This window comes from Aotus nancymaae, unplaced genomic scaffold (assembly GCF_030222135.1).
Source record: "Aotus nancymaae isolate 86718 unplaced genomic scaffold, 86718_ANA_hifiasm-v0.15.2.pri h1tg000011l, whole genome shotgun sequence".
NCBI lineage: Eukaryota > Metazoa > Chordata > Mammalia > Primates > Aotidae > Aotus > Aotus nancymaae.
Window position 1 is genome coordinate 30712108 of NW_026988422.1, and position 18580 is coordinate 30730687.

General features: G+C 50.4%; 1 protein-coding gene across 2 annotated transcripts; it reads left to right on the forward strand.

Moving 5' to 3' along the window:
* Positions 1–4877: 4877 nt before the first annotated feature.
* Positions 4878–15228, forward strand: AJUBA (ajuba LIM protein). Of its 2 annotated transcripts, XM_012466781.3 has the most exons (8): positions 4878–5933; positions 8714–8815; positions 10475–10542; positions 10669–10731; positions 12069–12199; positions 12283–12334; positions 13043–13111; positions 13585–15228. In XM_012466781.3, the coding sequence occupies exons 1-8, from the start codon at positions 4928–4930 to the stop codon at positions 13708–13710; spliced, it is 1617 nt and encodes a 538-aa protein (XP_012322204.1). In that variant the 5' UTR covers positions 4878–4927; the 3' UTR covers positions 13711–15228. The 2 variants fall into 2 exon arrangements, with proteins under 2 accessions (XP_012322204.1, XP_012322212.1); XM_012466789.2 differs by lacking the exons at positions 4878–5933; positions 8714–8815 and adding an exon at positions 10226–10370.
* Positions 15229–18580: the final 3352 nt, after the last annotated feature.

Consider the following 18580-nt stretch of genomic DNA (forward strand, 5'->3'; position numbering starts at 1 on the left):
GTCATGAACTTGAGTCTTCTACACAAGTTCTATCATTATTGGGGAATTGGCATCCTGATATAGTAGCTATTGTTTATTGAATTACGTGAGGAAAATTTTACTATTTCTATCTTACAGATGAGGAAATTAACGCTTAAAGAGTCCCTGTGTCTCACTAGCAGTCTCTCTCCCACTTTGTAACCAAGCAAAATACACAGCTTTGTAGCTATTTCTTGGTTCCTGTCAGCCAAGGTACATTTTGAGAAAAGGGTGCATTTTGGATGGATTGAAAAGCAAAAATGGCTTTATATTTATTCAGTCTTACAACAAATATTGATTGCTTTACTAGGTGTCAGGTACTCTGTGAGGTGCTATGGATACATTGTTGATAAGGTTGGATGCTGTTCGGAGATTTTTTAGTCTAGTCAGGAAGCCAGGCAATAGAGTAGGCAATGAAAGGAACTGTGATAAGGTGACCATGGTGGAGTGGAGTACACTATGGCAACATACAGCAGGGGTAGCTAACCTACTCTTGCAGTCTGGGAAGGCTTCTTCCGAGAGGGTGTAATGTCTAAACTGATACCTAAAACGGGAAGACTTAACCAAGAGAAGGGAAGGGGAGGCTAAAAGAGTGTTCCAAATAGGGAACAGTGGGTACAAAAGTCCGGAGGCAAGAGAGAGTACAAACAAGGTCCAGTTCTACAGCAGCCCAGATTGGGGAAGAGGAGAGGCTGGAGAGGGAGAGAGACCTCATAAAACAGAGTACAGACCAGCCCAAGGGCAGCGAGAAATCATTGAAAGTGTTTTAGCAGGGAAATAAAACGATTTTGCCTACAAGCAGTCCCCAACTCATGATGGTTCGACTTAGGATTTTTCAACTTTATGATGGTACAAAATGATTCGGTATGCTCCTTTCCTTATGATGCAGTTATATCAGATAAACCCATTTTAAGTTGAAAATATCATAGTTGAAGATGTGCTTCTGCCTTACAGTATTCTAAATTTATAATGGATAGGTTTATCCAGATATAACTCATTGTAAGTAGAAAAGCTTCTGTACTGAAAAATCACTTGACCTCAGGGTCTAAGATGGATTGCAGGGAGCAAGCCGTGGCCAGGAGACTTTTGCATTGGTTTAGGAGAGAAAAGATGGTAACTTGACATATATAGTGGTGATGAGGGGAGGACAGATTTGGAAGATCTGTTTAGGAAGCAGAATTAATAGAACTTGGTGATTGGGAGGCCGGTCGAGGTGGCTCACGCCTGTAATCCCAGCACTTTGGGAGGCTGAGGTGGGCGAATCACAAGGTTAGATGTTCAAGACCATCCTGGCCAACATGGTGAAACCCTGTCTCTACTAAAAAGACAAAAAAATTTAGCTGGGTATGGAGGCACGTGCCTGTAATCCCAGCTACTCAGGAGGCTGAGGCAGGAGAATCACTGAACCTGGGAGGTGGAGGTTGCAGTGAGCCGAGATCGCACCACTACAGACCAGCTGGGGGGACACAGTGAGACTCTGTCTCAAAACAAAACAAAACAAACAAAAAAACTTGGTGATTGGTAGGACTTGGTTGGATTTGAGGTTAAGGGAGAAGTAGGACATAGGGTTGATGCTCAGATTTCTAGTTTAAGCAGCTAACAGGATTGTGCCATTTACTCAGATAATGGTAGAGGAGCCAGTTTCATGAGGCAGAGAAAATGAGATCAGTTTAGGATATTGGGTGCTTCTGAGACAACCAAGTGGAGATGCTAGCAGTCAGTTGAGTTTTTAAGTCTAAGAAAGACTGGGCTAGAAATACGGATTAGGGAGTCATCTGTGTATACAGATTATAATTAAAGTCTTGGGGGATGAAAAGGGCCTTTGGAGATCCCAGCTCCAGTTCAGACTGTGGAGAGGCCACCCTGAGGTCATGAGCACTATTGGAGCATGCCCTATTAGCATATGTGTCTTCTACTTCTTCCCCTGCACTCATCTCTGCTTCCAGTTATCCCTTGAAAACACAGGCTGTTCATCCCAATTGTGCCCATTGTTACCACCAACACTTGCATGGGCCTCCTTTAATGGCTTCTCAACGTTTCTTAAGATTTATTCTCCCATCCTCACCCCAAAGGATCAAAGCTTCCAAATATTACTAGTCGTGTGGATATTTTGGATCTAATTGGAAGGAAGAATCTAGGTTCTCCTTTCCCATCTGAACACAGGAAAGGAGGGAAAACATTATGGTTAATTCTGAAGATGTTACTCACATCAGGTTCTAGATGCAATCTGATAGCTCCCCTCTGTTACTAGTGCTTTGAGTCCTCCCTGCTTCCAGTCTGGTAGGAAACTCTCCTCAGGATCCTAGAAAAGCTATGGCCTTGACCAGGGAAACAGAGAAGCTGATGTCAGGAGAGATGAGGTCAGGGAGACAATGCAGCTAGGACAAAGAAGCCAAATAGTTTGTGCCAAATTAATTTCCCAAAAGATATTACTTCTCCTTCCACATTCCCTAAGGCTACTCTAAGATTATAAAAGGTGTTCCAAATGTTGAGATGAAAATAATATGCATGACTTGTTTACATATAATCTTCATACTCATTTACTATCTAAATACAAAGGAGTCATTTTCCTTCTCCATTCTACTTATTCCGCCCCTTGCCCCTGATGTTCTAGTCTGGGCAAAATTAGTTGGTTGGTTTTTTTGTTTTGTTTTGTTTTTTAATTTTTGAGACGAAATCTCACTCTGTCACCCAGGCTGTAGTGCAGTGGTCCGATTTCGGCTCACTGCAACCTCCGCCTCCCGAGTTCAAGTAAGTGATTCTTTTTGGGTGGCGGGGAGGGGGCGTGGGGACGGAGTCTCGCTCTAGTGCAGTGGCAGGATCTCGGCTCACTGCAACTTCCGCCTCCCGGGTTCAAGCGATTCTTCTGCCTCAGCCTCCCAAGTAGCTGGGACTACAGGCGTGTACCACCACGCCTGGCTAATTTTTGTATTTTTAGTAGAGACAGGGTTTCACTATGTTGGTCAGGTTGGTCTTGAACTCCTGACCTCATGATCCACCCACCTCGGCCTCCCAAAGTGCTGGTATTATAGGCGTGAGCCACCTCGCCCAGCCGCCTCAGCCAGGGTTTCTTTTCCTTATTCTTTTTTTTTTTTTTTTTTTTTTTGAGACGGAGTTTCGCTCCTGTTACCCAGGCCGGAGTGCAATGGCGCGATCTCGGCTCACCGCAACCTCTGCCTCCTGGGTTCAGGCAATTCTCCTGCCTCAGCCTCCTGAGTGGCTGGGATTACAGGCACGCACCACCATGCCCAGCTAATTTTTTGTATTTTTAGTAGAGATGGGATTTCACCATGTTGACCAGGATGGTCTCGATCTCTTGACCTCGTGATCCACCCGCCTCGGCCTCCCAAAGTGCTGGGATTACAGGCGTGAGCCACCGAGCCCGGCCTCTTTTCCTTATTCTTGATCCTTCTAAAATAGTATCAGCCTTTTTTCCATCCTGATCATTTTCACTTGCAATCTCCTCTACATGGCCTTTCTTTGCTTCCTCTCAAGTTAATACTTACTCTGTATCACCAGTTTTCAGTGGACCAACCAACAGGGCAAGGTGTTCGCTAGCCCTAAAACCAGGCCTTGGATCTCCATAGTCACCTGAAACGTTTGCTAAAAATCTCATTTCCAAACACCAGGGGGTGTCTGTCTATCCCTCTAACTATCCTATTCTTAAGGTAGAGATTAGTCCCAAACCTTTTCCTCACTCGTTTTCACTGCTTCTGCATACACACTAGATCTCTTTCTCTCCTTCTCAAGGTAGAAATTAGTCCCATTTTCCTCATTCCTTTTCACTGCTTTTACAAACGCAAAATTTCTCCATCACAAAACTTTTTGAGTCCACATAAGTTTTTTATTGCAGTTTATCTCTTTGGCTCTCCTCTCTGGACAAGCTTGTCTTTTTTTTTTTTTTAATTTATAAAATATGTTTTTTCATAGAGACAGGATTTCACCACAGCTTTTCTTTTCCTTTGTCTGCGCACCCTTCGGTCTCTGCATCGTCCACACTCGCCTTTGCTCCCCAGCTCTTCTTTTCGCTACCTGTCTTCCACCTCTCTGTGGGCTTCGTCGTCGTCTTTCAGGGCAGTCTTTACGTACACGTCTCTGAACTTCTTTATGCATCTGCCTTCTTCTGTCTTCCTCTATATGGCTTTCTCCTTGTCTCACCATTTCTGTGCCAGTCTCTCTCCATCTCTCCCACAGTCCCCAGGCTGGGAACGAAGTCACGGCGCTAGAACAGAACATGCCTCCGGTCGTCCGGTCCCGGGCCGCGACGTTCCACCATGGCCACCATGCCCCTCCGCGCATTCCAACTGCGGTCAAAGAGTCCCCGACCCCTCCCCCCCCACTCTTTCCTGTTCCAATTCTTGAGTGTTGTAGGAGCAGCTGCCACAACTGCCCCTGCCCACCTCTCACGTCCATTCCGCGGGCCTCCACCTCCAGGGCAGTTAGCGCCAACGCCTCTTCTGCACACACCAGCGATCCCTGCGCGAACACCCCCGGCGCTCGCGCACACACCGCGCTCCGCCCTCCCGGGAAAGTAGATCCGGCCAGGCAGACAAAAGTTTGGGACAGAAGTTCGGTCTGCGGCGAGCGTGAGACTGAGGGGGGCGGGGGCCGGGGAGAGTGGGGCAGTTGGGCTAGTCGACGCGTGAACAGATAGACCTGCGGACCGGACAGCCGCGGCCGGAGGCCCTGCCAGCCCCTCTCACCCACAGATGCGTGGGGGGACGCAGCCCCTCCCGCTGGGGGATGCTGTGCGATTCCTGGCGCCGGGCATCCGGGCCGCCAGCTAAGCCCCTGTGCCTCCCCTGTGCCCCTGGGGATCCAGAGTCCGGCTGCACGGAAAGAGAACCGGCCGCAGAGACGCTGCAGGGTGCTGGGCGGGGAGGGGACGAGAGGCCCCAGGCCCGAGGGCATGGAGCGGTTAGGAGAGAAAGCCAGTCGCCTGCTGGAGAAGTTCGGCCGCAGAAAGGGTGAATCTAGCCGGTCTGGGTCTGACGGCACCCCCGGGCCGGGCAAGGGGCGCCTAAGTGGGTTGGGGGGACCTAGGAAGTCCGGGCCCCGAGGAGCTACTGGGGGACCTGGGGATGAGCCGTTGGAGCCAGCCCGGGAGCAAGTTTCCCTGGACGCTGAGCGAAATCAGCGCGGCTCCTTTGAGGCACCGCGCTACGAAGGTTCCTTTCCTGGGGGGCCGCCGCCCACCCGGGCCTTGCCTCTACCTCAGTCATTGCCCCCCGATTTTCGGCTGGAGCCCGCGGCCCCGGCCTTAAGCCCCCGCTCCAGCTTTGCCAGTAGCTCGGCCAGCGACGCTAGCAAGCCGTCCAGTCCCCGGGGCAGCCTGCTGCTGGACGGGGCGGGGGCTGGCGGAGCTGGAGGGAGCCGGCCCTGCAGCAATCGCACTAGCGGCATCAGCATGGGCTACGACCAGCGCCACGGGAGCCCCTTGCCCGCGGGGCCGTGCCTTTTTGGCCCACCCCTGGCCGGAGCACCGGCAGGCTATTCTCCCGGAGGGGTCCCGTCCGCCTACCCGGAGCTCCACGCCGCTCTGGACCGATTGTACGCTCAGCGGCCCGCGGGGTTCGGCTGCCAGGAAAGCCGCCACTCGTATCCCCCGGCTCTGGGCAGCCCTGGAGCTCTAGCCGGGGCTGGAGTGGGAGCGGCGGGGCCCTTGGAGAGACGAGGGGCTCAACCCGGACGACACTCTGTGACCGGCTACGGGGACTGCGCCGCGGGCGCCCGGTACCAGGACGAGCTTACAGCGTTGCTTCGCCTGACGGTGGGCACCGGTGGGCGAGAAGCCGGCGCCCGCGGGGAACCCTCTAGTATTGAGCCGTCGGGTCTCGAGGAGCCGCCAGGTCCTTTCGTTCCGGAGGCTGCCCGGGCCCGGATGCGGGAGCCGGAGACCAGGGAGGACTACTTCGGTGAGTGAGAGAAGTGGTTAGGGACAGGAAGGGACCTGTCATCACATTGGGTACTCTGCCCCGACGGCCCAAACTGCCGGTGCCCCGGGGTCCCCCAGGTCCAAGGTGGAGACTCGGGACTACAAAAGAAAGTAGAGGGAGGGATGAGGGCTGCCCCAGAGCACTGTCCCCTTCCTACTGGGTTTCAAATGAGCCAGGGCTCCTTATTTCTGCTAAATTCAACCCTCCTGGAATCTCCTGAGTCCGTTTCTCAAGCACTGGAGCCTCAGTTTTTCGCGGCAGGAGACCTCTTAGGGAGGGGACCAAGTGGGGCAGTGAGGGCGCATCCCCCCCCATCCTTCTTCCCCCTTCACTGCGGTGCCCCTGGAGGGTTGTGCCGCGCCCCCACCCGGGCCCAGGCTCCGCCCGCAGGAATTCAGAGAATGCGCGGGTGGGGGGGCGGGGCAGGCTGGCCGCGTGCGTGCCGACTCCTGCCCGGGCGCTCCAGGTGCCCGCGGGCGGGGCGGCCGCAGCTGTGTGGCGGAGGGGTGGGGTTCGGGGATGAGGGGGCGCTCCCTTGCACTTGCGGAGTAGTGGCGGCTGTCGGGGAAATGAGGCTGGGAGGCAGGATGGAGCGAGCGCCCTGGGACGGAAAGCAGGGACCCAACTGCTGTCCCTCCCCAGTCCTGTTGGCTAGGTGCGTGCGTGGGCATTTAATCAGAGTCCCAGTAGTACCAGCCTCTATTTCCCCATCCTCCGGAAGTCAAGGCAAAAGCCATGACTACTGGTACACCATTACCTCTGGATGGATAACGATCCTGTGTTACTGCCAGAAATAACCTGGCCTCGAATTCTGGCCGTAACCTCTCAGAATTCAGGCTAGAAGTAGCGCTTTACTTCCTGCTCCTGTTAAGGAAACCAGGTCGCTGTCTCCCTCCCCCTACTCTGTTCATGAGTTGATTGAGTATATGTCTTAGCTATGAAGAACCATTAGGGTCTTGGAAGGTCTTTTAGCCAAAATTCACAGGCAGTACTACACACAAAACTTCTTATCTAACTGTGATTAGAAAAAGTGGCAGGCTTACCCCCTAAGGGCTGTGGGCCTCTTTTACTTTTCCAAGCATCTCTTCTCACCACCCATGCCCCACTCCTGGACCCCATGCTGTAGAACTCTGTGGCTAGAAAAGTGAATAGGGAGAGGAACACGGCCAGGAGGGATGGTTGGGTAGGAGGTTCAGAGATAGCAGGGCTGCAGGCTACAAGGGCGCTGCATAGTTCTACCCCCAACCTCCACCCCCATTCTCTTCCCCACCTCCAAAACCACCCTGAGAGGAAAGCCCAGAGGAGATGATGCTAAACCACTTTGATCAGGGGAGACTGAATGTCAGGCCCCATTTAGCAGTTTCGTTTTGAGGCCTAGGAGAGGTGGCTAGTAAAGAAGTCTTTTTGGCTGAACCATTAGAGCCAAAAGGAAGAAAGGAACTCAAAGTATAATAAAATGGCAGGAAGAACCTAGGTGTAGATATGCTGGGTTAGAGGAGGGGAGGCTGAATTGCCTCAGCAGTTTCATTTTGTCTTCCCATAATGTCCAAGGCTTCCCAAAGAACGGCTCTGACAGGACTTCCTGGCATGGCAATCTAGGGCAGATCTTCACTTCCATGAGGAAGCCACATTTCGAATTCAGAGATGAGGGCTCCTTCTCCCTGGGGGTCAGGTTGCCTCCTTTGACAGAACCCCAACATACCCCTTGCGTCCCCCAGCCCCAGCTTGACTGTACCCTCCTTTTCCTGCCCCTAGTAGGGGCCCTCTTCCTTGGCTTCAGCCTTGCCCAGCTGCCAGAGGGTGGGAGCAGGACAGGCCTGGGCCCATCAGTTGCTGCAGCTGCTGCACAGGCTCCCAAGCCCCTGGGCAAAGACTGGGATGGGCCCCAACAGGCAGGGAGTGTGGCAGCCTGCCGAGGGGGAGAGGTGGGGCGGGCCCGTTGGGATCTGCTCCCCAAAGACAGGCCCTAGCCCTCACTCATGGGCCTGGAATTGGGGAGTGGAGGGAGGGAAGAACACACCCAGGAAAGGCGAGTGCCAGAGCCAGGTGTATGTATCTTAGCAGGGGATTTTGGGGAAGAGCAAGCAGTTCAGTTCTGTGCTCCTCCCATGATAAAAGGTGGCTGGGAGGCATCAGGGGCTTTGCCACTCTCCCCCTTTTCCTGTGCAACGCTGGTTCCTGGAACACACCCTGCATTCTCAGTAGCCACCTCCCCACAGGAGTCATGCTCACATGGTTCCCCTCTGCTGAGCCAGGTCCTTTTCTCCATCCTTGGAAGTCTGCAGCAGAGAGAAATCATTCTGTAACTGAACAGCAGCTCATCTGACTGATGGGAAAAACTGAAGTCCCAGAGAGGCTTTTTGGGCCTAGCCTGCTTTCTCTAGAAAGTTTTTTCAAGTCTGCTGTGGACCCGCATTTCTGACCATTCGTCCCACACACTGCAGCAAAGATCATACCTTGCCTGTGTGGTCTTTTCTCCCCAGCAGAAACTAAGCATTTAAATATCAGGGACCATATCTTTGACTTTCTCCAGGTTTCCTCAGGTAGTGGTGCTGTATCTGTTGAGTAATTAAACAAAAATGGATCTGCTTAGCCAAGATCTTGCTGTATTCCATTACCTGTTATCTTCTCTTCTCAGAAGGGAGCCCATCAAAGGGAGATTGTGACCCCTGGCACATCAGTAAAGAGTAGTGAGGAAAGCTTGGGAATCCCTGGTTTTGACCTGGGGAGTAAAGTGTGACGCTCTTTTCTCTTCTCAGGCACCTGTATCAAGTGCAACAAAGGCATCTATGGGCAGAGCAATGCCTGCCAGGCCCTGGACAGCCTCTACCACACCCAGTGCTTTGTCTGCTGCTCTTGTGGTGAGTGTAGCCCCAACACTCAAGCACCCCCCTCCCCTGCCCACATACACACTTACAAGTGCTATGGGGAACAGGGGGAGAGTTTGTGCCTCTTCATTTGCTCACAGAGCAGCTGTTGGATCCCCACCAAGTATCTAGAGGTCCGCAGCTGCTCTGCCTCTCTTGCTTCCCTGTCTACGCTCTACCTGGATCTCTCTGCCCCATGGTGGGTCTCCTTTCTGGAGTCCCTCCTTCCTTCCTCACCTCTGTTTCTCCCTCGTGCCTCCCTGCTTGCCCATCCTGGACTCGCCTGGCCCTCCAGCTTCTTGGTGGGGCTTGGTCTTGGGCAGCCAAGTTGCCTGGGGCGACCGTGAAAGACTGGAATGTAGGGAGGGCGGGGGCAGGCTGGGGGAGTGGGGAGCTGTCGGGGGCGGAGAGGGGGGTTTTCTCTTGGCTGGTCAGAGTTCAGCCACCTCGCTAGAGTGCAGGCCACCGGGCCATGCCAAGCTGATGACATCACGCTCCAGGAATGCCTGCCACTGTTAGCTCAGGAGGCCCACTTGGGAAGGGGGGATGCTCCCAGCGGCCTTAACTGCCCCCCCTCACCTCCCTCATTACCCCCTCCCCACTGCTTACCCATTCTGATTCCTTTGCTAAACCTTTAATCTCCTATCTGCCTGTCTGACTCCAGCACTCAGCTTTTCTCACTCCCCCAGTTTCTGCCTGGTTTTTAGGCTCATCTCTGTCTATCCTTCTGTTTATAGGGCCTCTTCCAACTATATCTCTTTCCCTCTCTTTCCTCCCCTGTGTCTCATGAGCATCTAAGTCAGTTTTCCTAACCAACTGGACACAGCTGAAGGTGGGGATTTTGATGGGAAGAAGGCAAAGGTGGGAAAATTGCTCATGCTCCACCTGTTCTCACTCCTCCCCCATCCCTGACAATTTAGATACCTGGGAGCAGTTCCTGGGTGTTGGTCACATGGGGAATGGTCCTGCCTTGTCTGCTAGAAGAAGATCCTGTGTTGCCTCTTACCCCAGAAACTCTGGGTCCCTCCAAGCTTAGGGAAGCAGCCTCATACAAACAGGAAAGGGGACCTGCTTTGCTTCCAAACCGAGCACTTTGTCCTCCTGCAGTAACTGCAGTCCTCACCTCCATGGAGTCTGTCCGTAGAATGAGATAGGGCTCTGAGAACAGGATAGATATGCTTAGGCAAAGAGACTTCTAGGTTGAAGGATCCCAGAGGGCAAGGCCTGTAACAATGTGATTCTCTCTATGCAAATCATATAGCACCTTATTAAGAGCTCCTTTATCATGTATTTCAGCTTGTGGTTGGCTTCACTCTCCCAGGTGGCTTCCTATGCACTGGAGAGGAAGGCAATTTGTTTAGGGGAGGGTTGTTAGGGGAGGGCCCTAGGAAACTGTTGAGGAGGCAGGAGCTGGAGGAGCCACAAGCAGAGGAGAGGAGAGGGGAAGTTGGCTGGAATGAAGCCAAAGCAAATTGGAATTGCATCAGATGGAATTTTTGTGTGGGGAAGAAGGACAGACAGCAGTTAGGAGGACAAGCACAAAGTCCAGGTTGAAAAATATTATGCAGCATTGGGGAGCAGTAACTCCAGAGTGGGAGAAGTCTTGCACCTGGGCTGTGGGATAGGTTCCAGCCCCTTCTCTGCTGTTTCTAGGACGAACTTTGCGTTGCAAGGCTTTCTACAGTGTCAATGGCTCTGTGTACTGTGAGGAAGATTATCTGGTGAGTAAGGGTCACCTGGACCTGGAATTGGTTTCCATCCTGACCCCCTTCTTGGTGGCCTATTGGAGTTCCACCCATCATCCTCAGTTTGATAACAGCCTCCCTTTGTCTTGTCTTTTACTTTAGTTTTCAGGGTTTCAGGAGGCAGCTGAGAAATGCTGTGTCTGTGGTCACTTGATTTTGGAGAAGGTAAGTAAAGTGCCTTCAGCTGAGACTCTCATTGTGCAGCTGAGGAGTAGAATCAGGGACTAAATGGATACTGAGAGAAGGTTGAGGGACGAAGCCTTTCATCCCATTCCTCCCCAGAGCAACTGTTTACAGTGGCTTCCTTCTGCCTTTGGGATCAAGTCTGGGCTCCAAAGCTTGTCGTCCCAGGCTTCTGTGACCTGGCCCTCCCTGATTCTGCAGGCACAGCCAGGCCTTCCAGCCTGAGCTAGGAGTGTGGGGTCTTGCATCCTTTTTTTTTGAGACAGCATCTCACTCCGAAACAGTGGCATGATCTCAACTCACTGCAACCTCCACCTCCCAGGTTCAAGCGATTCTAGTGCCTCAGCCTCCCAAGTAGCTAGGACTACAGGCATGCGCCACCATGCCTGGCTAATTTTTGTATATTTAGTAGAGATGGAGTTTTGCCACGTTGGCCAGGCTGGTCTCGAATTCCTGGCCTCAAGTGATCCTCCTGTTTCAGCCTCCCAGAGTGCTGGATTACAGGCGTGAGCCACCGTGCCTGGCCTGGGGTCCTGAGTCTTAATCCCCTTTCAGCTACTGGTTAGAATCACTTGAGACTTAGTTTTCTTTTCTGCAGAAAAAGAGAGATTGGATTAAATCAGCGATTCTCAATCATGGTAGCCTAGCATATTAGCTAGGAAGAACTAAAAAAAAAAATACAGCGTTTGGATCCCATCACCAGAGATTGTGATAATAGGTCTGGAGGAGGGCCAAAGCATTGATGTTTTTGAAAGCTCCCTAGGTGATCCTGATAGGCAACCAGGGTTAAAAACTACTGTCCTGGCCGGGCGCGGTGGCTCAAGCCTGTAATCCCAGCACTTTGGGAGGCCGAGGCGGGTGGATCACGAGGTCAAGAGATCGAGACCATCCTGGTCAACATTGTGAAACCCCGTCTCTACTAATACAAAAAAATTAGCTGGGCATGGTGGCGCGTGCCTGTAATCCCAGCTACTCAGGAAGCTGAGGCAGGAGAATTGCCTGAACCCGGGAGGCGGAGGTTGCGGTGAGCCGAGATCGCGCCATTGCACTCCAGCCTGGGTAACAAGAGCGAAACTCCGACTCAAAAAAAAAAAAAAAAAAAAAAAAAAACAAAAACTACTGTCCTGAATGTTCTCTCAGGCATTTTTCAGGATTTCTGCCTCCATTTTAAAACTTCTTACTTCCCCCACATTACATAGCATTGTTTTAGGAGGATAGCAGTGGGTTGGATGAGGTTAATGGGATAGTAAGGAGCATAATGAGCAGCTGAAGAGCTGGGACTGGAGGGAGACTGATTCTCTTGCTACCCCATGAGCCAGATCCTACAGGCAATGGGGAAGTCCTATCACCCAGGCTGTTTCCGATGCATTGTTTGCAACAAGTGCCTGGATGGCATCCCCTTCACGGTGGACTTCTCCAACCAAGTGTACTGTGTCACCGACTACCACAAGTGAGTCCATCCCTTGGGATGCAGTGTGGAACTGGGTCCAGGGATCCCCCAACCTCAGCTCATCTCTGCCCTCTCTCTTTCAGAAATTATGCTCCTAAGTGTGCAGCCTGTGGCCAACCCATCCTCCCCTCTGAGGTCAGTATGTCTGGGTTCTCCTTCAGGACAGCCAGTGCCACTGTCTCTGGGGAGGGAATAGGGACATGCTGCCCAGCCTCCCGCCGGAAGTGATAGTGCCGAGGAATGTACTCTGAAGATTCCCGTGTGACTCTGCCTCTTGAGGTCACCACCCTGACCCTAACATCCGGGCCTGGACATGTCTGAAAGCCAAATTGGGCCCAGACTCCATATCGTCTATCCCAGTCCAGAGGAGGAGACTTTCTCTGAGGTCGAGGTCACCAGACTGTAGATGTAGGGGCTGGAAAAAGGTGGGAAGAATCCTCAATACTGGCAGGAGGGGGTTGGAAATGATTTAAGCTATGTGTACAGGATGTGCCTGTGGAGAGAAGCCAAAGCCAGTGAGGACCAGATATTGTTGCAGCCCCTTGTTCCCAGCCTAGCCTACTTTATTTATGCCTCTTGTCCCTTTCCCTTCCCTATGCTTCCCCCACAACTGGAAGACGTAGGTAAGGCCAGGGCTTTTGTACAGATGGGGGCAGCCCAGTGAAGGAGATGAGGAGAGTTCTGGTAGGATTTGCAGAGGCATCTTAAAGCTACAGGTGATTGCAGAGAGGCTCTGGGGCATTTGTGTGATCTTCCCATGGGGTAGGAGGGGCTGTATATGGGGGAAGGGTAGAGGTGAGGCAACATGCTGCTCTCATCTCCATGGGCATCTGCATGTTTCAGGGCTGCGAGGACATCGTGAGGGTGATATCCATGGACCGGGATTATCACTTTGAGTGCTACCACTGTGAGGTGAGTGTTGGGATTCAGAAGTGCTGGAGCGGAAGTGGAATTGGGGAGAGGGGAGGAGTCAAGTCCTACAACAACCAGATATCTTGGGGAGAGGTGGAGGGCATGGGAAACCAGAAAGGTACCGTGACCTATCTTCAGTCTCTTTCTTATCCTCCAGCCACTCTCTCTGGTCCAAGTTGCTTAGTCCTTTCTGAATCTGTCTCTTCCAGAGTCAGGACTTTCTAAGGCTAGGGTCTCTGGTTAAACTGCTGTAAAGACAGGCTTGTGTCAGTATTTCTGCTGCAGCAGCGACACCTGGTGTCCAGCTGAGGTATCAATATTTTCTCAGATTGCCCTTCCATCCCTTCCATCCTTCCCTCCCCAACCATTTCTTCCAGTTATTAGGAGTCAGGTGTTGAGCAGGGCAGACTCCTAAGATGCCCTCAGTGTCCAAGGCGCCTGGGCTGAGGTGAATTAGGTACCTTCTTCCCTAGGACTGCCGGATGCAGCTGAGTGATGAGGAAGGCTGCTGCTGTTTCCCTCTGGATGGGCACTTGCTCTGCCATGGCTGCCACATGCAACGGCTCAATGCCCGACAGCCCCCTGCCAACTATATCTGAGCTTCAGTCACTGCTGCTGCCATCACCACCGCTGACAAACTGCTCTGGCCAGTGGGCCCCTCTGAGGCCAGCCAAGGCAAATAATGCACTCTACAGGCCTGGCAGAAGAGTCCTCTGGGGAGGACCCCAAGGCCAGAGACCCAAAGATCATGACATTCCAAATGAATTGTGGAGGAGAAACTTTAATTTACCAGGGTGGGGGTGACTGGCCTTTTTTCATGTGTGCAGCCTGAGCTTAGGCACACACAGGGGGGTTCCAGTACTTTCTCAACATCTGATTCTGTATCTTTTTGTTTGTTTTAGAGATGGGATCTCACCATGTTGCCAAGGCTAGTCTTGAATTCCTGGGCTCAAGCAATCCTCCCACCTTGGCCTTCCAAAGTGCTGGGATTACAGGTGTAAGCCACTGTGTCTGGCCTAGTATGTGATTGTTTATGAATCATGCAATGTTCTGGTCCCAGATTCCAAGAGTAGAGGACCTAGCTTTAAATCAACTAGTTTCAACGAAACTGACTAGAAACAAATCAAAGTGTATTGCTCCCTTCAGCTCCCCTAAACCCCAGAGTTTTGGGGTTGTGGTTGATGCAGTGTGGGACCCCTCTGAGAGGTGGCAGTTCTAGGGTGGTGAGGTCCTGCTAGGCAACCAAATTTAAGCTCCTCGCTTTTTTGTGACACATGGTGTCAGATAGGGTGTCTTCCAGGTGCTTACCACTGTAAGCACCTGTATCTGGATAAAGAGGTAGAAACTCTGAACCTCATTAACGAGTTATTTCTTGGCCTTCTTCTAAGGACTAGGAGAGCTCCTCATCTATCTGCTGAGAATGGGGACCAGCTCTGAGTGGGCTTGCCTGTATTTCTTGTTTCTCAGGGACTCACGTGGGTCTGGGGAGGCTAGGTGAGTGCTTGTACTTGGTTGCTCTTCTCCTTGGCTGGGGGAGGTAATGGGTGTGTTCATACACACACACACACACACACACACACTCTCACACTCTCTCACACTCTTACTCTCTTCTCAGGTCACTCTTATACTTGGTTTCCTAGCAGTAGCTCACCTGCCACCTCTCAGAGTGGCCCCAGCTTGTGTCCATCACAATCCCAAAACTAGAGTTGGGGAGAACTGGAGGGAGCAAAACACTGGTTTGGTACTAGTCAGTTTGCCTGAAATTAGTTCACCTAAAGCTAGATCTCTTAAAACCAATTTACTGAAAATTTGTTTGCTTAAAGTGAATGACTTAATGACTAATTTGCCAAAAGCTCAATTCCTATTTTGGCGTGTTTATATCCATTTAGGTGTCCTATTATTTTTTGTCATGCTTTGGGTATTTCAAGGATTTATATCTATTCATCCAAGAGTACTTTTGAGTTATTATCAGCAACATAAATTTATCAAATTTGCAGCACTTTGTGAATGATGAGATTGCTTCCTACCTTTATGGATGTCTTTTTCTATGTTATCTACTTTTCAAAAACTTTTTTAAAAAGTTTAAAGTTTCTAGCAATAAATACAATTGGTGCAGACATTTTGTGTATCATTTTTTTTGTTTCTTAATCCAATATTCCTTTACAAATTAAATGCCTTGAAAAATGCAATGGAGTTCAATGTGATTTTGATGCTTTGGTCTAACTTCTACATTCCTACTATTAAAATGCCAGTATATCTTAAATAGGCATGAGGCATATTCAGTTGACTTACAATTAAAGATTATACAGACAACAGTAATAAAAAGTAAAAGGGTGAATCTGCTAAATCCTTTTGAAATGCTGCAGATTTGATAAATATTTATTTTAGACTAATTGGCTTTAGGTGAATTGGTTTTAGGCAAATTAATCTAGCAATCTTTGATCTTTAGTCTTCATTTTCTGTCACTCAGTGAGTTTCATACTGGAAATGATGACTCCTGAGAACAGAAATTCCACAATTGGGGACTATTCTAAGATGACTATGCCAGCCGACCTGGGAAATACATAGAAGAGACCTCTAAGTGAGAGGGAAAGAGTTCAGATTCATACAATGAGTGCCGGAGGGAGAAATGCACCTTGTTGGAGAGAGAAATGTTCTGAAACCGAATACTGCTTGTTCAGCTGAGATTGCATCTTCTGAATTATTAAATAAGTGAATACAAAGACCCTATGATGGGAAATCCAGACAAGCTTGCATAACTTTACATCTGTCCCATCAGGTTTTTTTTGTTTGTTTGTTTTTGGAGACAGAGTCTCACTCTTTTGCCCAGGCTAGAGTGCAGTGATATGATCTCAGCTCACTGCAACCTCTGCCTCCTAGGTTCAAGTTATTCTCCTGCCTCCACCTACTGAGTAGCTGGGATTATAGGCAGGCACCGCCACACCTGGCTAACTTTTGTATTTTTAGTAGAGAATGGGGTTTCGCCATGTTGGCTAGGCTGGTCTCAAACTCCTAACCTCAGGTGATCCGCCTACCTTGGGATTATAGTCATGAGCCACTGAGCCCCACATCTCTTCTTTTAAGAGTTGGGAGTCTTGGCCAGGTGCAGTGGCTCACACCTGTAATCCTTGTAATCCCAGCACTTTGGGAGGCCGAGGCGGGCAGATCACCTGAGGTCAGGAGATCAAGACCATCTTGGCTAACATGATGAAACCCCGTCTCTACTGAAAATATAAAAATTAGGTGGGTCCGGTGGTGTGCACCTATAATCCCAGCTACTCAGAAGGCTGAGGCAGGAGAATCACTTGAACCCAGGAGGCAGAGGTTGCAGTGAGCTGAGATCAAGCCACTGCACTCCAGTCTGGCTACAGAGCGAGACTCCGTCTCAAAAAAAAAAAAAAAAAACCAAAGAGTTGGGAGTCTCACTCTGTTGTCCAGGTTAGAGTGGAGCATCCCAATTATGGCTTACGGCAACCTTGAACTCCTGCACTGAAACAATCTTCTCACCTCAGCTGGGACTACAGGTGTGTACCACTATGCTTGCCTAAGTTTAAAAAAAAATTTTTTACAGACAGCATCTTGCTATGTTGTCCAGGCTGGTCTTGAATTTTTGGCCTCAAGTGATCTCCCACCTTGGCTTCTTGAGTCACTGGGATTAGAAGGATGAGCTGCTGTGCTCAGCTCCTGACCCTTTGTTTCTTACTCTGATTTTGGCCTCTTCTGTTCCTGATCTGACTCATTCCTTTCTAGGTCTGTGCTGATTGGCCTAGCCTCAGGCTCCCCAACACTGTTCTTGCCACCGAGGCTACTTCTTCCTGAGGAAAAATGAATGACAACAGCTGATAAGGGCAGGCCATGACAAAAGAGCAGTCCCAGCCACCCCAACACCATCACTGGCAGGCTCCCAGGTGTACCCTGCATCACAAGAGTGTCTTTTCTTCCTATTTACTGGGAGACTAATCCTCCTCAATATTTCTGTTTAGTATTTACAGTTGTTGATGAAAGATTCTTAGGGTGCCGCCAAGTATATAGCAAAAGGTAGACCTTGTTTGGCCAACTTGCCAACTGATTTAATCAACAACCACTAGTTCTGAGATGCAGAAATGGGGAAAATAGAGGAATTATGGATCTACTCTGTCTTCTTAGATGACAGTCACAGCACAAGGGTTAGGCTTTGACTACAGTCTTTAGCTCTTTGCTCTGGCCAGCCCTATTTACCACAGGCCTGAATGGGTTATCAAGAATAAAGTTGGTGGCCAGGCGCAGTGGCTCACATCTGTAATCCCAGCACTTTGAGAGGCTGAGACAGGTAGATCACCTGAGGTCAGGAGTTCAAGATCAGCCTGGTCAACATGGTGAAAACCCATCTCTACTAAAAACACAAAAATTAGCCAGGCATGGTAGAGGGAGCCTATAATCCCAGCTACTTGGGAGGCTGAGGCAAGAGAATCGCTTGAACCTGGGAAGCAGAGGTTGCATGAGCCAAGATTATGCCATTGCACTCCAGCCTGGGCAATAAGAGCAAAACTCCATCTCAAAAAAAAAAAAAAAACAAGAAAAAGAATAAAGCTAGTGATGGTTCTCTCTCTGCCTTATTCTTTAGAGACTTAACTGTCTCCCACTCTACCACCTGGAGCTTTCAGAGCCAGGGAAATGGTAAGTTGCCATTTATAATCAGGCTATAGAGTGTCCTCAGCCAAGGAAGATGTAGAGAAAGACTTACTTCCAAGCACATAAAGCCAGTTGGGCCGGGTGTGGTGGCTCACACCTGTAATCCAGCTTTTTGGGAGGCTGAGGCAGGCGGATCACAAGGTCAGGAGTTCGAGACCAGCCTGACCAACATGGTGAAACCCAATCTCCACAAAAAATACAAAAATTAGCTGGGTGTGGTGGTACACACCTGTAATCCCAACTACTCTGGAGGCTGAGGGAGGAGAATCACTTGAACCCAGGAGGATGAGGTTGCAGTGAGCTGAGATCACACCACTGCACTCCAGCCTGGGCGAAAGAGTGAGACTCCATCTCCAAAAAAAAAAAGAAAACTAGTTGGATGAGAACCTTCAGATTGTACCTATAAAGAAGGGAATAAAAGAGGAAAAGGATGGCCATGGGCAGGCACTGTGGCTCATGCCTGTAATCCCAGCACTTTGGAAGGCTGAGGTGGGAGGATTGCTTGAGTCCAGGAGTTCAAGACCAGCCTGGGCAACACAGTGGGGCCTTGACCCTGCAATACAGGTGTGGTGTGCATCTGTAGTTCAACTACTCTGGAGGCTGAGGTGGGAGGATCACTTGAGCCTGGGAGGTTCATGCTGTACTGAGCCATGATGGTACCACTGTACTCCAGCCTGGGTGACAGAGTGAGACCCTGTGGCTTAAGGAAAAAAGCAAACAAACCCAGAAAGGAGAGGCATAGGCTGAAATAAGAAGATTAGAAGGAACAGGTAAGCTAAGGCATTGTTTAGTTTTGTG

Excerpts from the sequence above, each read along its gene's own strand:
- AJUBA (XM_012466781.3), top strand. The coding sequence starts at position 4,928 with ATGGAGCGGTTAGGAGAGAAAGCCAGTCGCCTGCTGGAGAAGTTCGGC. Across the intron at positions 5,934-8,713 it reads GACCAGGGAGGACTACTTCG|GCACCTGTATCAAGTGCAAC; the intron begins GTGAGTGAGAGA and ends TTCTCTTCTCAG. Across the intron at positions 10,543-10,668 it reads ACTGTGAGGAAGATTATCTG|TTTTCAGGGTTTCAGGAGGC; the intron begins GTGAGTAAGGGT and ends CTTTTACTTTAG.